The 24,279-nt window shown below is 41.2% G+C and overlaps 2 protein-coding genes across 4 annotated transcripts in view; one reads left to right on the top strand and one right to left on the bottom strand.

Annotated features, from left to right (window-relative positions):
- The window catches only part of LOC114248634 (uncharacterized), an 89,343-nt gene that overhangs the window by 34,572 nt on the left and 30,492 nt on the right, over positions 1-24,279 (top strand). For all 3 annotated transcript variants that reach the window (XM_028181932.2, XM_028181934.2, XM_028181933.2), the window contains one exon: positions 12,463-12,576. In XM_028181932.2, the coding sequence (XP_028037733.2) occupies positions 12,463-12,576 (114 nt within the window). The remainder of the gene's footprint in view (positions 1-12,462; positions 12,577-24,279) is intronic.
- LOC114248635 (uncharacterized) lies at positions 7,447-11,931 on the bottom strand. The gene is made up of 5 exons (XM_089736258.1): positions 11,762-11,931; positions 8,474-8,644; positions 7,976-8,057; positions 7,746-7,863; positions 7,447-7,564 (listed from the first exon to the last, which is right to left on the bottom strand). The coding sequence occupies exons 1-5, from the start codon at positions 11,849-11,851 to the stop codon at positions 7,525-7,527; spliced, it is 501 nt and encodes a 166-aa protein (XP_089592384.1). The 5' UTR covers positions 11,852-11,931; the 3' UTR covers positions 7,447-7,524.

Here is a 24,279-nt window from a genome sequence, read left to right as displayed (position 1 = left end):
TGAATTACTAGCGGCCCGCTTCGGTTCCGCTCGGGTCTTTAACAAAAATTTCAACGATATTTGACGTTGTTTTATTTTTAAAAATAAAAGAACACTTATTGCGGCATAACTATAATACTTAGACATATGCTGTCGCGACACTTTTTGTAAATAAGAATGTGTTCTACTAAGTCGTAGTACATTATTTTATTCTATAATCAATAGTTTTCTCAGGGCACGCGATGTAAAGAATATTTAAGGTAATTTTTTTACACCTTGAGTTACATTATTGGAGTTTTAGTAAGGATCCCTAATTTTTTTCAAAAAAGATTATAGCCTATGTCACTTGGGAATAGTGTAGCTTCCAAACAGTGAAAACATTTTTCAAATCGGTTCAGTAGTTTCGGAGCCTATTCAATACAAACAATAAATCTTTCCTCTTTATAATATTAAGTATAGAAGTATAGATTAAAATACGATTATGAATTATACATGAGCGCCGAGATCCTTTGAAATGACTGTCCTCCTTCATTTGGTTCAAACGTTTTTTATGGGATGTCCGTTACAAGAGTTCGGGCGAAACGTGTATGGACGTTGGAAACTATCCAAGATTTGCTCTTTCAATGGTATGTCAACACGTGCTCTAGTAACTACATAACAGAGTTCATTGTGATCAATTATTCAATTGTAATAGTCGACTAGTCTACCTTTACGATTTGTTAAGCGACTACATTTTTTTTTTTTTTATTGCATAGGTGGGTGGAGCTTACAGCCCAGCTGGTGTTTAGTAGTTACCCGAGCCCATAGACATCTACAACGTAAATGCCGCCACCCACCTTGAGATATGAATTCTAAGGTCTCAGTATAGTCACAACGGCTGCCCCACCCTTCAAACCAAAACGCATCACTGCTTCATGGCAGAAATAGGCAGAGTGGTGAGACCTAGATATACCCGTGCGGACTCACAAGAGGTCCTACCGCCAGTAATTACGCAAATTATAATTGTGCCGGTTTTATTTTTATTACACGTTGTTATTCCTTCACTGTGGAAGTCAACCGTGAACATTTGTTCACTACTTCTTGACTATGATGGTTATTATAGCTTCACATAAATGGAGGCTTGTGTCCAATGACAATCTGGAACATGTTTACTAGTCGCGGTAATCGTTACTCTGACTTTAATAGATTTGTTTATTTCCATACCGGTTAATTTGTCGAAAACGAACCGTGAATCGTAAAAGAAAAACGATGACGTTGCTTTAGAATATCTTTGGACCGATAGAAAAATTGAGAGAATTCCGAAAAGATTCCGTTTTAAATTGAATAGTATATGTAGGTATGCTTCGGATATTGTTATGATTTTTTATTATAATTCATTTTCGTTTTTGATGATAGAATATATGGCTTTCCTATTTACTAAATTTTTTAAATGAAGATTGTCATCTACCGCGTCAAACATTAAAGGATGTGTCATTCCGATTTGAGCAACCGACGCGCGTGGACGTGCTCATTGTTTTGTCGGAAGTGACTACCGGTGATAATAGATCATTGTTCGTGGCACATCTGTGGCCCAAGTGTTTCTCGGAATTGTACCTGCGCCTAATTGCAAGGCATTGCCGCCCGGGAACTGTGCAGTGGTTCTATTCACTCTAATTCTATTCTATCTATTCTATTCACTAAAATTTCTAAAATTCCTAGAATCGCTTCGGCCAATTTAGTGTTACCGACGCAGGGGCCTCGCCGCAAGGCGAGCGCGTGTTTAAGTCCCGGGGCCGCCCCCCCCGGGCGAAAATCACGTAAAGATGGAGGAAAAACTTTTCATCGACTTCATTCGGGAAAAATATCCGTCAATCGCGCCCGAATTCGAAGCCTATAGGGCCTCATTTGGTAAATATTCTCCCCCCGCATCTCTCGCCGCCGTCGCCAAACATGCCTCGCAGGCATGCCTCGCGTGCCCCGCCGCCGGTCCGTGTTCAAGCGCACGTACGCACGCCGCCGCCGTAGCGTCTAACGCCCCCGCCCCCGCTACCCCCGCGCCCGCGTCAATCACGTCAGTTTCGTCCGTCGCGACCTCAATAGCGTCTAGTTCAGGCTCCGATACCGAATCGGAGATGGACTTCGAGTCCGCGACTAGCCCTCAACCCGGAACCTCGGATGGGTTCCAAACTGTAACGCGCGGTAAAAAGCGTACTCGCGTCGTGGAGTCCCGGAGCTCCGTGACGAAGCAAACGAAGTCCGCGACCGCCTCCCGACCGCAGGTAGTCGTAACGCCGGAGTCGGACTCCGCCCGCCGCGTATTCCCACCGCCGCGCCCAAAAACCGCGCCCGCGCCTAAAGCAGTTGTCCCGCCCCCGCTGATACTTCAGGAGAAGTCAGCGTGGAATCGCGTATCCCAGGCCCTTCAGGCCAACAAAATTAATTATACCCATGCGCGTAACGTCGCGCATGGGATTCAGATTAAGGTCGCAACGCCGGGCGACCATAGGGCCCTCTCTGCTTACCTCCGAAAGGAGAACATAGGTTATCACACCTATGCTCCTCAGGAGGACCGCGAACTCCGCGTAGTGATACGTGGAGTCCCCAAGGAACTCGACATAGACTACGTAAAGGAGGATCTGATCGGTCAGTCCCTCCCAATAATTAGTGTGCACCGGATGCACAGCGGACGCGGCAGACAGCCGTACAATATGATTCTCGTCGCGCTAGAATCAACCCCGGAGGCAAAGAAAAGAATCTCATGTCTCAAAACGATATGCGGCCTCTCCGGGGTCACCATCGAAGCCCCTCATAAACGTGGTACTCCCGGGCAGTGCCACAGGTGCCAGCTCTATGGCCACTCAGCGCGTAATTGCCACGCGCGCCCCCGCTGCGTGAAATGCCTCGGCGATCACGCAACCACAGAATGTTCGCGTGTTAGGGAAGCCGCGACGGAACCCCCAAGCTGTGTCCTATGCCTTAAGCAAGGGCACCCGGCAAACTACCGCGGATGTCCTAGGGCTCCGCGTAAACGCCCGAACCACCCAGCCCCCGAACCGTCGACCCAAAGACTTCGGCGCCTTCAGTGCCGAAACCAGCCTTCGTACCGGCTGCGGTTCCCACCGTCTCGGCGTGGAAAAAACCGCTGCCGTATACGAAGGAGGGAACACAAAACGTACCCCAGCTCCCGCCTGCGACACGTCACGCGCCTCAGCCCCTGCTCGCACCTCGCCCCGCGCCCGCGTACCGCCCCCCGCAACCCTCAGTCGTCAACGACTTCGCGCTCGTGCGCGACTTCGTCACCGCGGTAAACTTTGACCGTCTGCGATCGTTCGCAGATGCTATCCGTAGGTCGGTAACCCCCGAACAGCGGCTCGCGGCCGCTTTCGATCACATGGACGTCTACGAGTCCGTGTCTCGCACGTTATAAAAATTCTTTACCGGTAATCAATGGCGCAAAAAGGTAGAGAAAAACCGTATTCCCTTACGTTAGCATTCTACAATGCTAACGGACTCGCGCGGCAACGCGATCAAATTTTCGAATTCCTCCGCGACAACCTAATAGATATTCTGTTAGTGCAGGAGACCTGCCTGAAGCCCTCGCGTCGTGACCCGAAAGTCGCGAATTACGTCATGGTTAGGAATGACAGACTCACCGCCTCCAAAGGCGGGACTGCCATTTACTATAGGCGGGCCCTGCACGTTGTCCCTCTCGATACTCCCTCGCTCTCACATATCGAGGCGTCAGTGTGCCGTATCTCGCTGACGGGACACCAGCCGATCGTCATCGCATCCGTTTATCTCCCCCCGGACAAGCCCCTCCTGAGCAGTGACATCGAGTCACTGTTCGGCATGGGAGACTCTGTCATCCTGGCAGGCGATTTAAATTGCCACCACACTAGGTGGAACTGCCATCGTACTAACGTCAACGGTAGGCGTCTCGACGCGTTTATAGACGACCTCACCTTCGAAGTAGTCGGCCCCCCAATTCCAACATGTTATCCGTATAACATCGCGCTCCGTCCGAGCACTATAGACCTGGCATTGCTTAGGAACGTAACTCTGCGCTTGCGTTCCATCGAAGCACTGTCAGAGCTCGACTCAGACCACCGACCTGTCGTTATGCAGCTCGGTCGCCCTCACAACCCAGTTACTGTTACGAGGACCATGGTGGATTGGAATAAGCTGGGCACGTGCTTAGCCGAAGCCGCTCCGCCAATCCTCCCTTACGGCCCGGATTCGAATCTATCCCCCGAGGACACCGTCGAATCCATAAACATCATTACCGATCACATCTCTTCCGCGATCATTAGATCTTCTAAAGAAGTCGATGTGGAGGATAGCTTCCACCGCATTAGACTTTCCCCCGAACTTAGGAATCTCTTAAGAGTTAGGAACGCGGCAATCCGGGCCTACGATCGTCTTCCCACGCATTCAAACCGGATTCGGATGCGTCGTCTACAACGCGAAGTCCACTCCCGCCTAAGCGACGCCCGTAACGAAAATTGGCATAGTTATTTAGAACAACTCGCGCCCTCCCACCAAGCATACTGGCGACTAGCTAGGACTCTCAAATCCGAAACTACCGCTACTATGCCTCCCCTCGTACGCCCTTCAGGCCAACCACCGGCTTTCGATGACGATGACAAGGCTGAGCTGCTGGCCGATGCACTGCAAGAGCAGTGCACCACCAGCACTCAATACGCGGACCCCGAACACACCGAGTTAGTCGACAGGGAGGTCGAGCGCAGAGCTTCCCTACCGCCCTCGGACGCGTTACCCCCCATTACCACTGACGAAGTTAGAGAAGCGATCCACAACCTCCAACCTAAGAAGGCACCCGGCTCCGACGGCATCCGTAACCGCGCGCTTAAACTCTTACCAGTCCAACTGATAGCAATGTTGGCTACCATTTTAAATGCCGCTATGACGCACTGCATCTTTCCCGCGGTGTGGAAAGAAGCGGACGTTATCGGTATACATAAGCCGGGCAAACCGAAAAACGAAACCGCTAGTTACCGTCCGATTAGTCTCCTCCCGACGATAGGCAAAATTTACGAACGGCTCCTTCGGAAACGCCTCTGGGACTTCGTTACCGCGAATAAAATTCTAATAGACGAGCAGTTTGGATTCCGCGCTAAGCACTCGTGCGTACAACAAGTGCACCGCCTCACGGAGCACATCTTAATAGGGCTAAATAGGCGTAAACAAATCCCGACCGGCGCCCTCTTCTTCGATATCGCGAAGGCGTTCGACAAAGTCTGGCACAACGGTTTGATCTACAAACTGTACAACATGGGAGTGCCAGACAGACTCGTGCTCATCATACGAGACTTCTTGTCGAACCGTTTGTTTCGATATCGAGTAGAGGGAACTCGCTCTCGCCCCCGTCATCTGACTGCCGGAGTCCCGCAAGGCTCCGCGCTCTCCCCGTTATTATTTAGTTTGTATATCAATGATATACCCCGGTCTCCGGAGACCCATCTAGCGCTCTTCGCCGATGACACGGCTATCTACTACTCGTGTAGGAAGATGTCGTTGCTACATCGGCAACTCCAGATCGCAGTAGCCACCATGAGACAGTGGTTCCGGAAGTGGCGCATCGACATCAACCCCACGAAAAGCACAGCGGTGCTCTTCAAAAGGGGTCGCCCTCCGAATACCACTTCGAGCATCCCACTCCCTAATAGGCGCGCAAACACCTCCGCCGTTAGCCCAGTTACTCTCTTTGGCCAGCCCATACCGTGGGCCTCGCAGGTCAAATACCAAGGCGTCACCCTCGACAGAGGGATGACATTCCGTCCCCATATTAAAACGGTACGCGACCGTGCCGCCTTCATATTAGGACGTCTCTACCCTATGCTTTGCAAGCGAAGCAAACTGTCCCTCCGTAATAAGGTAACTCTCTACAAAACTTGCATACGCCCCGTTATGACGTATGCAAGCGTAGTGTTCGCTCACGCAGCCCGCACCAACTTGAAGCCCCTTCAGGTTATTCAATCCCGATTCTGCAGGATAGCCGTCGGAGCACCATGGTTCCTGAGGAACGTGGATCTCCACGATGACCTGGAGCTCGACTCCGTCAGTAAATATCTACAGTCGGCATCATTGCGCCATTTCGAGAAGGCGGCACGACATGAGAACCCTCTTGTCGTGGCCGCTGGAAACTACATACCCGATCCTGTAGATCGAATGGTAAACAGTCGACGTCGCCCAAAGCACGTCATTACGGATCCTCCCGATCCATTAACGGTGCTTTTAGGCACCACAAGCACCGGTCACCGTCCTCGTCGAACCCGTCGCTTGCGACGAAGGGCTCGACGAGCGAATTAACCCCTAGACACAGCCCACTGAGTTTCTCGCCGGATCTTCTCAGTGGGTCGCGTTTCCGATCCGGTGGTAGATTCTGCGAAGCACTGCTCTTGCTAGGGTCAGTGTTAGCAACTCTCCGGTTTGAGCCCCGTGAGCTCACCTACACACGTTAGGGTGAAGCTGAAATAGCCTCTCAAGGCTATAAGCATAGGTAGGAAAAAAAAAAAAAAAAAAAAAAAAAAAAAAAAAAAAAAAAAAAAAAAAAAAAAAAAGGATGTGACTCAGTGGGAATACCTACTCGCCGCGTAATGTCATTGGCATACGCGATTCCTTAGACTATTCTAGAATCGTGAATATGTTTTAACACTCTCCATTAAAACACGTTTGAAATCGTATTTTGTCGTATTATGAAGAATGTACAGCAGGTTCCGTGTGTTAATGAAAACCGGCTACATTTTTGTTTTAATTTATTGATGAGGTCTTGAAACTCATTAAGTTGGAATGTTTTATTTTTTTAGTGATGGAAATAAAAATAGATCTTAAATCATAAGAATACAATATAAAATTGTTAGTAAACACTACAAATAGTAAAACATAAAGTAATAATAAATGGGAGCGAATGGGCCGCCATATTGCCTCGAGGTATATTTTTATGCGGCGCGACTTAGTACAGAAATGATTTTTTCGTAATATACGGAAAACACCGTTTTAAGAATCTTTCTATTGACTATTAATCCTATATAATGTCATACCAAATATAACACAAACTACGGAGATATAGATTAAAAACAAGAAAAATATTTCCGTGACCATTTTTAAGGATTGGGGACATTCTTATTGAAGCTTGGAGGTGGCATTCGCGTGATGGTGTTGTGTGGTTTTCCCTTATGGGCATTACTTCTATTTCATAACTTTAGCTCGGTAACGTCCTTCGTGTAGTAGTCTAGGTATAGGTTCCACAACCGGAAAATACTCTAGAACGTTCGAGAAAAAAAAAGACCTTATAAGTCTTCAAATAGAAATCGCACCAGTTCAGTTCCCACAAGAGTTTTTAATGACATTTCCAATGAAAAACTTCCATGTGAGAAAACAGCTGCGTTATTTCTATATTATGTTGAATAATTGTCACCGATGTCAAGTCTGTTTCGTCGAATAAATGAAAACCAATTTTAATTTCTTTGCTCATTCCAGAACGTCATATTCTGTTGGATCATAAATATTTTTCTTAAATTACCGTTTGCATTTTTAGTATCTTGATTACCACGACTGAGGTATTGGAGGGACTTCCTTGTAATACCTGAAAATTGAATAAAACAAAAATAATAAAATAATAAAGTATGGGCGTAAAATAAGCACGATTAAGTAACTATAACTGAACATACAAACTTTCACAGTTATGGTACATAGTAAAGTATATTATTAATAATAGATTATGAATTTTTAATTGTTGCAGCTTACAATTTATTATGTTAAATTACCTGACAAATCCGCCTAATGGGGAGAAAGCTTTGTCGTTTAATGGTACTAGAAGAGGCGAATTCCTCAACCCTTGAGGTAGTTTGATGAAATATTTCACACTGCTTGGTATTAAAACTCCTGTAAAAAATTTAATTGTGCACACAATTGATATAAAATCTAACAGTTTATGTATTAAGAAGAAGAAGAAGAAGAATTAAGAAAGATAAAAAAATAAAAATGATGTTATTACCGTTTGCGTCATATCTATATTTCCGAAGCAACGACTGAACATTCGGGTTTTGTATATTTGATAGCACCACCACTGCACATGGCTGTAATATTATTAACACTAATGATATGTGATAATAACGAGTTTATAGCGTGTTTAGATAAAATAGCGAAACAACTTGACTTCCACGGTGAAGGAATAACATCGTGTAACAAAAATGAAACCCGCAAAATTATAATTTGCGTAATTACTGGTGGTAGGACCTCTTGAGAGTCCGCGCGGGTGGGTACCACCACCCCGCCTATTTCTGCCGTGAAGCAGTAATGCGTTTGGGTTTGAAAGGTGGGGCAGCCGTTGTAGCTATGTTGAGACCTTAGATGTTATATCTCAGGGTGGGTGGCGCATTTGCGTTGTGGATGTCTATGGGCTCCACTAACCACTTAACACCAGGTGGGCTGTGATATCGTCCACCCATCTAAGCGATAAAAAAAAAACTTTGTTGCTTGAATAGTGCCTCACCTTTTTAGTGCCTTCGTTTATTCGTTTGTTTTGTAAGTCAAAACCTTTTTTTTCTTCATTTTGATCTTCAGAGTCTTTGAATCCTAAAAGTTTTTCATGTCCGATTTCTTCACTACGGGATAAGTCATCTAATACTGTTTCACCTGTAGCATATGTCACAGGCAGTACACTCTATAAAATACGAGTTTTTAAATGAAAAACCGTCGACTATTTATATTATTAATACGCTTTTATTAGCTTCAGACGTATGTATGTTTTGTCACGGAATCTTTGAATATGATTTTGACCCCCTTCAGAACGTAGGATTAACTCGAAATTTGGTATACTTATTAAAGACCGATAACAATACAATAGTTAAAAAAATAAAATAAAATTGAAACGCTCTTTTACAATAAAATCATTTTTTATTACACTATTTTTAATTCAAATTTATTAAAATTTATTTTCTATTTTTTAGTTGGATTTTCTATAGAAGCGTATTTTGTTTGTTTTTTTAAACTTTTTTTTTTTAGATTATTTGTTTTACTCACACTTTTAGCAGATTGTATATTATGTAAAATTATTATAATGAACACTAAAAACGGAAGCATAGTAAGTGGATTAAATCACTTCAGTTTCCAGAAATGAAATGACTAAGCGATACTTCAATTTCTTTCATTTCGCATTACAAACATCGCATCAAATTTCCACTTCGGCTTACATAATAAATTCGTACGTTTATGTACATACTCGTAATAACATACGACTCAAATATCGTATATTGTTTGAATATTAAACGAAATTTTATAAACACGACTTTCATATAGTCTGATTTATGTGTTAGCCATAAATCACTAATCAGTACTGTCGAAGATATTGAAGGAATACGGGGTCACTTTAAGTTGAACATAAAACACAATGAGTCACAACAACTGCTGTACCAAATAAGAGTCAAACTAAATGACTCGGATCGTGTCATTCGCATGCAATGCGAAATTAGAGTGATTTATCTCAAGAAAACATAGTAGGTATCTTTGATATTTTATATTAACATCGTACATCATACTGAACTACACATAGACTAATCTAGAACTTGCTACAAACTACATAAATTTTCTAATTAATTAAAAATCAATACAAAAGGATTAATAATTTGACTAACAAGTAAAAATGGACTTCAAAACTTGACGTTCAGGTTGAGAAGGTGATGCGGGTGAGATTTTGGGTCTTTTTCTTCGTCGCTTTCTTCATTACTGAAGGTCGTGTCCCTGAAACTTGACCGCGGCCTGTCTCGTGAGCTGTTTCCACCTCGTCCGGTCCTCAGCTTCTCGAATAGCGGTTGCGACTGGCAGCCTAGTTAGGGTGGTTATTTGATCACACCAGCGGCTAGGTGATCGGCTGCGGGGTCTCTTTCCTTCTACTTTGCCCGTCAGAATCACTTTGTCCAAGTTATCTAACTGTCGGCGAGCAATGTGAGTGAAGTAGCTGAGGATCCTTAGATTTTTGGTAAATCCCATTAATCGCGAAGTTCTTTATTCTCGCCATAAATAATTTAAATATTTCAATTTTGTATCGAGCACGTGAATTAATGACAGCAGACAGTCGGGCGCCCTGGACGTTGTACTGGTTTATTTTCGATTTGCCTTCATCTTGGTTTAATAATGTTGTTTTTGGTGGCTTCACTTACGATAATTCCTCAGCATTCAACTGTGACACGATTCCTTACGTGAAGCCGTGTGATTATAATTAGGCTACCCCGAATTTACGTGATTAGCGGCGTAATATTCTTCGGTTGTATTCAAATAATCGGTGAGACCTTGGGCGTCGTCTTGTTATCCGTCCTAGACCCTTTGGGCTCTCGGGAAGGTCACATTAATTAGGTCAGGAAATAATACAGCGGTTAAACGAAATACGTGGGTAGTAAGCGTCGAATGTGAATTGTTGAAAATGTATGTAGTGTTTTTTAGGCAGCATTATTAATGTGAGCTATTGGTAAACTAAAAATTGATATTCATTATAAATGCATAAAGGTTTTTTGCCAACGACTATGCGAGCTTACGAGTTCGCGAAATAAAAATTTGAATGACGTCATCCGTCTTGAGGTCAACGGTAGACGTACAACGACTTTTCCACGTTTTAAACTGGTGGATGCGATTGCTCCGCGTCGGAAATGGGTAGAATAGAGGTACCTTGCCATGCTGGCTCACGGTACGGCCCACTGAAACCTAGTTATTACGTTCTCGAGTTCCAAGATAAATAGGATCCAGTGCATCTGCTAATTATGTGTTACTTTATGTTAAGTCGCACGCAATTGCAATAATAAAATCGTCTGCCTTCTTAAGACACTTTGTATATTTTCCTTCCACTAGAACTATTCATCAACTGGAACAATTAAAAGACGTCACTGTGTCGCTCAGATATTGTGGAAATGATGTCGCTAAAGTCTCATCGTTTTCTCAGTGGTTACCTTCCACATGCTATCTTGATGGATCGTTGTGTAAATATAACATTGTTATCTTAGTGAGATAGAAACTTGTTATAAATATTTGATTAAAAGCAACTAAACATTTTTTCGCAACGATAATTCATAATTCAACGATAAAGCTCAAGTTATGTTTTGCTTATTGTTTGTAATCTAACATCACCACTTATGCATAACGTTGCTATTTTATCGTCACACATAGCATATGCAGTACAGCCATAGTTTTTACGCGAAACTGCATATTTGAATTTAGCATATTCATTTGTTTTTTTATTTTACGCTGATTTCGAATTCTGAATTAACGTTTTTCAATTTCTGTAAGCGTACACGTGTGCAAATATAAAGAGTCATAAATTTTTATTATGTACGTATATACGTACATATTCTTTAGTTACTCGAATGTACTCGGCTTGTGTCAGTCTATATTTTGTAATAAATTATTCAATCGAAGTGAATGAAACGTTTGCAAATTCTGGCAAAACGTTTTTTAACGTGAATTCGATAATTTATTTGTTCGGTGTTAAATAAATAATCATGACCAGAGTTAAGTTCTTGAGGAAGAGTCAAAGTAGTCAATGGCCGAGTTTTAATGTCGCTCGTTCTGGATCGTTACATCGCAAAAGTCTACGTAACAAAAGGTATTCAATGAATATTTTTGTGTGGATATATCATCATCATCATCATCATCATCATCAGCCTTTATCTGCCCACTGCTGGACATAGGCCTTTCCCAATGCCTTCCACATAATGCGGTCCTCCGCCTTCCTTGCGTGGATATATCGGTGGTAAATAATTCTTTCGCTTATTAAGATTACAAAACAGGTTACCTGTGCCATCAAGGTTACTCGTGTACGCCAACGCGTGCTTATTAAATTCTGACGCGTCTGTTTTGTACACGTATAAAATTTTAAATACATGCTTTTTTTTTATTAAGTCCAGCGATCAATTGAAGTAGATGAACAAAGTGAATAAACTCACTTTAAGATTTGAAATCGATGTCTCAATTGTATGTAATTAGTGATTTCATCAAATGCGATGTCACTGCGTCTTGGTGGATTTTTTATGAACACACGCGTTGCGTACTTATGTATGTGTATGTACGCGTATGTATTTATATTACCTTACCAACAAATTGGTACTTTACTGCGGCTTTGAACTCGGTTATTAATTGCATACCTCCATATGAGTATATGTATACACATTATACGTTCAGCCGTATATATTGTCTTTTAACATGACCAGTGCATAGGGCGCGTTGTGAGTGAGGTTTGATATACCAGTCTCGGACGGTACGATCTCTTCGTTTACACAAATGAAATTCATTCGCGAAGCAGCTGCCCTTGAGTTGTTAGGTCTCCTTCGGAGGCGCTCGGGCAGCTGTTAGCAAATCCCACCCCTCTTAGCTGAGCCTTTGCTCGCCCACCTGTCTTGGTGAAACTGGAAAGGCCTCCGAGCCAACAATAATCCTTCAATCCTAAACAAACAAATGAAAAAAAAACTGTGATTCTAATGGTTTTTTTTGTTACAGGTCAACCGGAAATTTCGCGTCGGGCGCGGCGGGTGGCGGGTGTGGGGCGCCCCGTTCCGCTCCCGCCACCCCTCTGCAGCTCGAACCTCACCCCCGCTCAGCAAAACATGAAAAGTAAGTACTGTTTGATTATGAGCTAAGTACTGTACTATGCCGTGCAGCTTAGACTGCGGATCGGAGTATAAATAAAGATGTTTGGTATTAGAGGTCTTGGTTCTTGGGTTCCGGTCTTACTGCTACAGGAAAAAATCCTAGCTTGAGACAATTTAATGTGGAACGCTGATTTCATGGCATAAATTCAGACGAGATCGTGACCTACCATTATAAAGTAATGGGAGAATTTTTTTTAACACCATATACTTATATGTTTTTATTTATTTATTGCTTAAGTGGATGGATGAGCTCACGGCCCACCTGATGTTAAGCGCTTACCGGAGCCCATAGACATCTACAACCTAAATGCCGCCACTTAGCTTGAGATATAAGTTCTAAGGTCTCAGTATATGTAGTTACAATGGCAGTCCCACCCTTCAAACCGAAACGCATTACTGCTTCATGGCAGAAATAGGCAGGGTGGTGGTACCTACCCGTGCGGACTTACAAGAGGCCCTACCACCAGTAAAACAGTAAAATAGTACAGAGAGATATTATAACATTTGTTAAGTACATATTTCATTACAAAAATTGGTACTTGCCATCAGGATTTAAACACCGGTGCATCGCTAGATACGAATGCACCGGACGTCTTATCCTTTAGGCCACGACGACTTCAAAACGGTTAATGCTGTCATACCCTTAAAATAAGTACGTTTGATTGCTTGATGATAGAAATGTGAGGACGGTGGTACCAAGATGTACAAGTTCGAAATCCACTCGAACCGATCACCCAGATAGGAGCTATTAGGACGGGTCAAGGAGAAGTGGTATTATTATGTCGAGGATGGCATGCTTGTACCGATAACTGATTATTGATTATCGAAAATTCTCGTTGTCTATTGACTAATCGCAGCGCCTTCAGTGTAAAATGCAACAAATATATACAGTCAAACCTGGATAAGCGAGAGTTCAAGGGAGCACAATCTCATTCGCGCTTATAGAGGTTTCTCACTAACCCGAGTTTCTCGCTAATGCACCTTCTGAATTTTCAATGTCGACATATATACTTTATCAAAAAAAAAAAAAAAAATTGTCCTTTAAATTTAAGGTAGAAATAGTCTTGTCATTCTTCTTCTTCATCGCTTCCTCATTAATGAGGGTCGTGACCACCTTGGTCTAGTTTTTACACCAGCTTCCTCCAATGTTGCCTGCATTCGGCCTGCTTAATGGCGCCCGGGCGTTAATATGGCATTAATACATATTAATGATAGCAATGTATATTATGAATTAAATCAATTACGCTCCCATTCAAGTTTTAATTTGTGAATACCGGTGTTAGGATCTCTTGCGAGTTCGCACGGGTAGGTACCACCGCCCTGCCTATTTCTGCCGTGAAGCAGTAATGCGTTTCGGTTTGAAGGGTGGGGCAGCCGTTGTAACCATACTGAGACCTTAGAACTTATATCTCAAGGTGGGTGGCGCATTTACGTTGTAGATGTCTATGGGCTCCAGTAACCACTTAACACGAGGTGGGCTGTGAGTTCGTCCCATCTAAGCAATAAATAAATAAAAAACTTCCCTCAACTACCTATATATTATTAACTTAATATAAATATACCGAGAAATCTTGTGTAATTCGGTTATGTATTAAACGGGAAATTCTAAAATAACGCAAAACCCCACCTTATCGCTGATTCATACGTTTCCTTTTTGGGAAATATATGTACGAACGTTAATATTTAGTTTCTATAGAAACTATCGGTGTAACGAACCATGATATAATGAGTATATGAATGAATAACCAGCCCCTAAGTTATTATTGGCATAACCGGTGAATTTAATAATAAATTTTCTGTGCCATAAACTGCCCGATTAGTATTCTTGTCTAAAATTCTACTAGATCAGGGCTTCCCAAATTCTTTTTGTGTACTGCCCACTTTAAGAATTAATTATTCTTTAGCGCCCCCTTTTTTTTTGTCCTACCTAAGCTGGTAGCCTTTAGAGGCTATTCCAGCGTAACCTTAACTAGTAGGTGAGCTCACGGGGCTCAAACCTGACGACGTTGTTAACACGAACCCTAGCAAGAGCCGTGCTTCGCAGAATCTACCACCGGATCGGAAACGCGACCCACTGAAAAGATCGAGAAACTCAGTGGGCTGTGTCTGAGGGTTAATTTACTCGTCGAGCCCTTCGTCGCAAGCGGAGGGTTTGACGAGAACGGTGACCGGTGCCTGAGGTACCTAAAAGCACCGTTAGTGGATCGGGAGGATCCGAGATGACGTGTTTGGGGCGACGTCGACTGCTTTCCATTCTTTCCGCAGGATCGGAATGACGCGCCCCCATTTTTCCAAAGCCACTATAGCGAGAGCTCAGTCAGTATCTAAGAGACCTAGATGAAATTACAAATCGCCTCCCAAGACTACACAACGCCTCCTTTTTTCTGGGTCTCTTACCGCCCCCCTTTAGGTCTGCAGCACCCACAAGGGGGCGTTATCGCCCACTTTGGGAAAGGTTGTATTAGGCTATAAATTGATTAATCATTCGTTAGTCTCGCTAATACTCGAGAACGGCTGGACCGATTTGGCCAATTTTGGTCTTGAATTATTTGTGGAATTCCTGAGAAGGTTTAAAAGGTAGATAAATTTGAAAATGTTCGGAATTAAATAAAAATAACAATTTTGTTTTCCGTTAGATGTGTCCCCCGTCGGACGGATTCCTTTTGTTTGTTTTAAGTTTATTTTATACAAAACTATAGGTCTTTTATTTATCGATTGAGGCACTACGAAGTCTGCCGGGTCGGCTAGTACTCTGTATAATTTGTTGTGGTCACGGACATACTTTTATCTACGCCTCGCAAAAATCGAAGGATATAATACTAAAGCTAGTGTTTAAAAGGCATATTATCATCTCAGAACTGTAAAAGGAATTCTACATATCCCTGGTGGATGGCATGGAGAACATATTTAAATGAAACTTACTGACTTCCTTCGTAGTTTAGACATCTTTGGAACCTCTGGGTCTGCGGAGGGACTTCGGTTCCCTCTGTATTTTGTACCGTATGTTCCATGGGGAGTGCTCTGAGGAATTGTTCGAGATGATACCGGCATCTCGTTTTTACCATGGCACCGCCCGCCACCGGAGTAGAGTTCATCCATACTACCTGGAGCCACTGCGGTCATCCACAGTGCGTTTCCAGAGATATTTTTTGCCACGTACCATCCGGCTATGGAATGAGCTCCCCTCCACGGTGTTTCCCTAGCGCTATGACATGTCCTTCTTCAAACGAGGCTTGTGGAGAGTATTAAGCGGTAGGCAGCGGCTTGGCTCTGCCCCTGGCATTGCTGAAGTCCATGGGCGACGGTAACCACTCACCATCAGTTGGGCCGTATGCTCGTCTGCCTACAAGGGCAATAAAAAAAAATTCTAAATAATTAATGCTAGTCCGAATTATGTAACGTAATAAGTCATGAAGATCATTAATGTCCGCAGTACTTTTCCATAATATCGCGTTCTTACTTAAGAAGTACTTCGATCGCAATTGTTCCATAATTTATGCCACGAAACATTTCATTTGATGTAAAAGCGATGCTTCTATTGTCTCAATTTTATAAGTTGTTATATTGTGTCTACCAAATACCTACATATTAGAGAGATTACTGCATAACAATAGTTTTATTCGTTATTGCTAAGATAGGTGGACGGTTTCACGCCCTACCTGGTGTTAAGTGGTGACTAGTGACGTTAGACATGAACAATATACTTAAATGCCGCAATTCACTTTCAGACATGAGCTTAAAGTTTCAGTTCTTCCAACTCTTCAAACCGAAACGCATCACCTACTATGCGTTTGCGTTTGTGTGGGGTAGCCGTTGTACTATACTGATACCTTAGAACTCATATATCAAGGTATGTGGTTGCATTTACGTTGTAGATGTCTATGCGCTCCGGTTACCACTTAACATCAAGTGGGCCGTGAGCTCGTCCACCAATCTAAGCTATAAAAGAAGGTTACCTATGAAGACAACTTTTGATGTGAAACATCTATAGCCGCACGTAAAACCGATTTCTGGAGTGGCGACGCATGCCGCGGCGAGGCGTCGCCACGCTATATGATGCTATATATATACACTCTATATGCAGTAGTGTGTACGGTGTGGCGACGCGTCGCCATGCGCAATCGACTGTGCGATTCTCTCCCACTCGATCCGGCGTTAAGCCATCTCTCTCGCTACACTGAGCTCGGATACCTATAGTGTATACTCCGTAGTGTATACAGTGTTGTTTACTACAGTACACATAACCTGTGTTTTACTTGAAATATAATATTGCGTAATATTTCGTAATATTTTATTTTATCATTATGACATATTTAGTTCCTATCACAATCTGTTCTTTTCTGCATATTACTTTTACAAAATAATGTCGATGTTTCACATCTGCCAGGCGTCGCCACCACGTCGACGTACCAAATATTTTTTTCACATTTCGTATATTAACAAATTTGCGTGTAACAACTGATGTTAATTCAAGAGCATCCCTGTGTCAAGGAAAACCTAATTGATATAATCGCCAATTTCTGGCGCGAATCTCTCGCGCATTCCGATTTGAAAGGTGAAACATTCGTTATGCGATACAATTGCATCATCGACCTCATAAGCAGCAGCTTCACGGCTGAAAATAGGTAGGGTGGTAGTACCCACCACTGCGGACTCAAAAGACGTCCTACCACCAGTAAAAACCTACTAGATAATATTATGTTACCTTCTATAAAACGCTTAAGTACTGGTTATTTTTTCTGAAATCTATAAATATTGTTACGTATGTTCACGAGTGCTCAATTCGCATTGTTAACGTCGCAATCAATAATTATGTTAGAAACGCTTGTCTATGTAAATTAATAAACAAGCATAACGTAAACTCGAATTACGCGGATTCTATATTTGTTTTAAAAAAAAAAAACGTTGTCCATAAAACCATTAAAAGATATAATAGCTCCGTTCTGTAATTATTTATCAATCTGCATTAATATTATGTACGATTATGTATATTGCGATTGCGATCGTTATTCTCCCGGCGGAGACTGTTAATCAGTTGTACATGGATCGCCTCGCGGGCGGAACGCGTTTCGGAATAATATTAGCAAAAAAAAATTAAACCTGATTAAACGTTTTTTGTGAACGACCGCCCATTAGCCGTGAATTTGTTTTGGAAGAATGGGCTAGTCTGTAGCGTGAATGGAGGCGAGGATGCCACCGACTTACGAGGAAAGTGAAGAACAGTTTGCCTCGAGGGTTGGGAAACTGGTAACACATGTCACCGTTGGACTAAGGTACAGTGATATTATCACTACATAGTATAAAACAAAGTCGCTTTCTCTGTCCCTATATATGTTTAAATCTTTAAAACTACGCAACGGATTTTGATGCGGTTTTTTTTAATAGATAGAGTGATTAAAGAAGAAGGTTTATATGTATAATAAAATCCATTAAATAGTGGAGAAATCAATAATAAATTACAGTTTCCGAAGCGAAGCGAGGGCGGGTCGCTATTTATCGATATAATAATACGTGAAGCAAAAACTTTGTACCCCTTTTTACGAAAATTGCGCGGACGGAGGAGTATGCCCACACCTAAAGAGAATTTAGAGGAGTGCAGAAAGCTAATATTTTTCTTTAATTATGTCTAAAATATACATTAAATCGATAAAAAAAAACATTACACTCACTACCGTGTATTTGACACAACACATATACTCTTTGTTTATTGTCAAACTTTTATTAATTGCTTAAAGTCTGGTCAAATTGAGAATCGACTAATATTGTTTGTCTATAGTCTTGGCGAAATATAATAGTCTTCAACAATAGAACCATAATAATGTTCAAACTTATAATTTCAGTTAATTATAGTCGAATTTCGACTGCTGGGGGACCACTTGTTGTAATACAACTATTAGGTGTCAGAGAAGTTAATGGAATAGTTTTAGAAGCTATAGATTTCACCGACCGGTCATTTCACCAGTATTGGGAATTCAAATAATAATAATAATTAATACAATCGATAATGTCCTGAACCTAATTTAAAAAGATCAAATGTTAAAAACTACGCAGATAACAAACTCGTCTTCCGTATTAAAGAGCTTTTGAGTTAAAATGAAAACATAAACAAATTTTTAACTTTAATCTTAACAAAAACAAGTTGATCCTTCTACGTACAACTAGACTAGGAGTTTGATTAAAAGGGAAACGTTGCTCTTTTTGTGTACTGAATATTTAAGGCCCAAACAAACAATTTACTAAAAGCTTGGTTTTAATCTTTGTTAATGTTTGTTGAGAACCACTGCTGTATATTTTCCATCGAGTAGGCAGTCACGTTATCTGTTTAGCTCTCATACCTTATCAAAAAGGTCACCGCGAGTGCCTATTATTTGTATAGATTTTTGACTATTACACCTGCTCGTTTTTTTTTTATTGCCCTTGTAGGCAGACGAGCATACGGCCCAGCTGATGGTGAGTGGTTACTGTCGCCCATGGACTTCAGCAATACCAGGGGCAGAGTCAAGTCGCCGCCTACCGTTGAGTACTCTCCACAAGCCTCGTTTGAAGCAGGATCAGTCATAGCGCTCGGGAAACACCGTGGAGGGGAGCTCATTCCAAAGCCGGATGGTACGTGGCAAAAAAGAACTATGGAGACGCACTGTCTAATCATAGCTGTCTATGCGCACAATATTACCAACAAAACAACATGCGGTCGAGTAGCACTACTGACACCGCACACACTTCACTATCAACAACATTACGCTTATCATCGTGTACCTGTGCATCGTCACAGCCGTTATTTTAAAATATAATTAATATAATTTGGAAGGAAACAATAAAACATTAATTTCTTTCGTATACCACTGCTAGCCTACTCTTCCTCGCCAACAATAACCAAAACAAAAAGTATTTAGTTTTTCACTACGCTTCAAAGACTGGTTAATGGTTTTGGGTATAAACGTAACTCATGATCCGCTGTCGTGATTGCGGCACCTACATCACATAAAATAAACTGGTAAAAACTTATATTGAAGATAATTACACTACTTGTTTCTTCGAGCATCATCTCAATTTTTTTGTTCTTATAACACCTTTAATAATAAATTTTGGATTAGATTATAATCCTTGAACGAATGAATTAAACTTGGGGCATAGCAATGAACAAGAGTTTTTAAAAACCAAGATCAACAATGAAAACCTTAAACATTTAGACGACGACTTCAAAATACATATTATCTTGTATCTCCGAGCTAATTTTTGTATTATTATAATACAAATAGTTAGTAATAATGTTTGGGAAGTATGTCTGGGTTTAAATGGCGCTAAATACTAAAATATCACATGAGGATAATGAATTAGCACTACAGTAATAAATATTTCGACGAGACCAAACGAATATTACAATAGGTAATAATACCCAACTGCATTTTGTTTGATAACGCATTTCCAAAATCTATTCTTATTGTGTAGGACCCGTTCTAACATCGTACTTATTAGATAAGATTAAACGATATGTAGAACCTAATATTTGGAATTAAAAAATCCTGTGCCTCCAAAGAAAAACTTGAATAAGTACAATTATTTCTCACAACGAAACTCACAGAGCGAACTCCAAATTCTTATGATTTTATACCTAATGCAAAATGTATTTTTGCCGCTTTTGTCTTTCATATTACATTCGTATATTTAAATTTCTGGCGAAATTTTTAATTAAGCATCTTTCCCGCGATGATGCTTAATTGAATTATTTTTTGTCCGAATTATGTGAATCATGCGAATCGTCGAAATAAATGACTTCTTAATGAAAGCAAATTGTGGTCTTCATTTATATTGTGCTCGCGTAAGTTTGGCCCGGATAATACCTTGCCACAGTCATTCATTCCTTAAGACATTATGTTTGATTATATTATTAATAAAAAACAATTATTATTCTTTAGAAATACCGTTACAACAATGTATGATGGTAATTCATTTCTGTACTCAATAATTCATGAACGCAATTTATTAAAGTACCTACCGAAATAAATGCGATTACAATGTATCTTAAAACTTATTTGTTTCGAACAAATACAGCTATTAATTTATCAATATTTCGAGGTTATCTGTGTTATGTTCTCGGTTCATTTTCATTTTTAAAGCTCATTCACATCTTTAACATGCTTACGTTCTTCTTTTGTACTGTGAACTATAGTACATTGTACATACTATTTTTTCTCCTACCAGGCCGAAAGTTCGTGGAGTACCGAGCCGGGGTCCAGGAGCGAAGCCCTGGCCGGGGGATAGGGGGGGGGGGGGTTCGTACTCATAAAAAAAAAACAATTTAACTAATTGAATAAGAACTGTCTGATGAACTCATCTTTGTTTAATACTTCACTATTAAATTTTATTGCCTTTTGTTTATTTCACATTTACACTAAACACAATATTGTAAATTACCCGAGCACAACAATGGCGGAGAATTTTAGGTGCCTGAGAGCAGACGTAGACACTAACGCGCATGCGCACTTGTGCCCAGGGAGAAAAAGTTACACTTTCTTCCCTGTACAGCGGGACGAAAACCGAACTTTCGGCGTAGGTAGGAAAAAAAATTATTGTATATAACTATCTTCAGCCCTTTGATACCCACTGCTGAGCAAATGCTTCTTCTTTTTTATGCCATAATGTTAGATAGTCCGGCATCCTAATCCACGTTCACCTCGCCGCGCTGACTAAGTCATCGGTTCACCGTGCCGGTCTTTCGGATCCTTTACGAACTAATTTTGGCTATCATTCTGTTCTTTCTTTCTTTCGACTTATATTTCCTTAAACGTTTTACTATTAAATTATTAGTGATCGTTACATACAGTGGATATTTTGAATTCACTTATGTATGAATGATCAATATTTCTTTACTATCTGCTCCTGATTTTTGTTGAAACCGATATTGAAAACTGACCATTTGATTAAAGTGTATCACTCTTACCCCTAATAGTGATTACATAGCAAATTATGAATATTCAAGTAAACAAAGAACAATAATGTTTTAGATAGAATTACAATCATTTTTTTAAATTCCAATGTATAAGTTTTTTCCAGTCCAGTCCATTTTTATCCAGCTGTTAGAAATTTCTTCAAACGTACCGTTCAAGATTGTTCGGCACTTCTTAGAGTTTCCATGTTTTATAATGAAAGAATTTGGGACTTAGAAGCGAAATTCATCTGGAAGTCCTTGCCATATCTCAGCTGGAACAAAATATATATGCGATCATAAGTTAATCTTGAATGAATTTGAAATACGTCATATATTTAACTCTCTGCTTAGCTTACAACAGGTATTTTTCGCTAGGGCGAAGCGATATTACATGAAAAGTCCCTGTAAAAAGAAACTTAACTAAAAGTCGTCACGTCTCCGTTTTTTTCTACCTATGCTGATAGCCTTGAGAGGCTATATCAGCGTTACCCCTAGCGTGTAGGTGAGCGTGTTGCTAATACTGGCCCTAGCAACAGCAGTGCTTCGCAGAATCTACCACCGACCCATTGAGAAGATCCGGCGAGAAACTCAGTGGTCTGTGGGTTAATCACGCTTCGAGGACAAAGGGTTAATATTGCAATGTACTCTGTATTAATGTATGCATCGACGATAATAAATTTGTTATTGTCACGTGTGAAGTGTGATGTAGACGTGCGCCCATTTGTTCAATCAACACAGATAATGTTGATGTTCCCCGGCTCGCCCTCGTTTCGTACCAGGATGTACGGATAGCATAAACATTTTGCTAAACATATGATAAATATTTACGAAATGCTTAATTAACGTATTTAGCTAAATTTTTCGTTTAGTTGGTCCTGCATTAATATATACACAGTGCGTACGAAGCATTTGCGAATTTGTGTAGATTCTGCCTCAACACTTAGAAGAGGTCGACCGAAGAAGACATGGATGGAGTGTGTGAATGACGATATGAGAGAGAGATACAGTGCGTATGAAGCATTCGCGAAATAGTGTAGATTCTGCCTCAACACTTAGAAGAGGTCGACCGAAGAAGACATGGATGGAGTGTGTGAATGACGATATGAGAGAGAGATACAGTGCGTATGAAGCATTCGCGAAATAGTGTAGATTCTGCCTCAACACTTAGAGAGGGAACAGCTGTATCGACCGAAGACCGAAGACCATGGATGGAGTGTGTGAATGACGATATGAGAGAGAGATACAGTGCGTATGAAGCATTCGCGAAATAGTGTAGATTCTGCCTCAACACTTAGAGAGGGAACAGCTGTATCGACCGAAGACCGAAGACCATGGATGGAGTGTGTGAATGACGATATGAGAGAGAGATACAGTGCGTATGAAGCATTCGCGAAATAGTGTAGATTCTGCCTCAATACTTAGAGAGGGAACAGCTATATCGACCGAAGACCGAAGACCATGGATGGAGTGTGTGAATGACGATATGAGAGAGAGATACAGTGCGTATGAAGCATTCGCGAAATAGTGTAGATTCTGCCTCAATACTTAGAAAGGGAACAGCTATATCGACCGAAGATCGAAGACCATGGATGGAGTGTGTGAATGACGATATGAGAGAGAAAGGAGTGAGTGTTGAGATCACGGCTGATAGAGGAGAATGGAAGAGAAAATTTTGCTGTGCCGACCCTACTTGGTGGGATAAGGTGGAGAAAATAAAGAAGAGACTTACTCATTTTCTAAATTTATTTCCCTTCTACTATGATACCTCCCATCGTCCTGACACACTCCATTCATACTATCTGGATCTGCCGCGTTAATATATAGCGCATTTCACTTTTGTCTAGTTGGTACTATTCAGCTCTGGAATGAACTGCCTTCCATTATGTTTTCAAGACAAGAATTTTGCCCTGCAATAACGTATGTTGATAAGGCGTCGTCTAGTAATCTAAATTCGCCCATAAAAATAGAAATTGTATGTATGAATTGTTCTAAATTTGGTTCTTGTATTTTTTTCAGGTAAAGATAAAAATTTTTTCCAATTTTGTTATTATTGATAGCACCATTTATATTTGGTCGTGAATAATAATAGCTACAAATATCGCTTGATAGACCGAAAAGAAGGAGGTATTGAACTTTCGTCTTGTCTTATTTATGATACACAGCAAAGACTACAAATTTTAATCGTAATAATATTATTGGATAAGTATACATTTAGAAGTTGAAGTAATTTAGCAAATACTTTGAAACTATTATGTAAGTATCTTATGTTTTTTTATTGCGTCGAGGGATGGACGAGCTCACGACCCACCTGGTGTTAAGTGGTTACCAGAGCCCATAGACACCTACAATGTAAATGACGCCACCCACCTTGAGACATGAGTTCTAATTCTCAGTTTTTTGCCGTACAACGGCTGCCCCACCCTTCGAACCGAAACGCATTACTGCTTCACGGCAGAAAGGGGCAGGTTGGTGGTACCCACCCGTGCGGACTTACAAGACGTGCTACCACCAGTAATTACGCAAATTATAATTTCATATCATAGCTGAAATGATAATTTTATTATCACTGAAACGAGTCGATTAAATCCTTTATTATCTCCAGATAGTTTTTGCGGACCGTACACACAAAGCTTACTATTTATAAAAAGTTGTTGTTCGATTATGAACTACATTACGTACAGCGTCGGTCAGTGTTTTCTCGCTACGACATCAAACCGCACCGTTCCATAGTAAATT

The sequence above is a fragment of the Bombyx mandarina genome, chromosome 21, assembly GCF_030267445.1.
Source record: "Bombyx mandarina strain Sakado chromosome 21, ASM3026744v2".
In the NCBI taxonomy this organism is placed as follows: domain Eukaryota; kingdom Metazoa; phylum Arthropoda; class Insecta; order Lepidoptera; family Bombycidae; genus Bombyx; species Bombyx mandarina.
Note: the sequence above shows the minus strand (reverse complement) of the source record. Positions and strands in the feature narration are given on the sequence as shown.

Bases quoted from the DNA above. Each gene is read 5' to 3' on its own strand.
- LOC114248635 (XM_089736258.1), bottom strand. From the start codon at position 11,851: ATGTATTTAAAATTTTATACGTGTACAAAACAGACGCGTCAGAATTTA. The intron at 8,645-11,761 runs GTAACCTGTTTT...CGTATTTTATAG, and splicing joins GAGTAACCTTGATGGCACAG to AGTGTACTGCCTGTGACATA. The intron at 8,058-8,473 runs GTGAGGCACTAT...ATAATATTACAG, and splicing joins TAAACGAAGGCACTAAAAAG to CCATGTGCAGTGGTGGTGCT.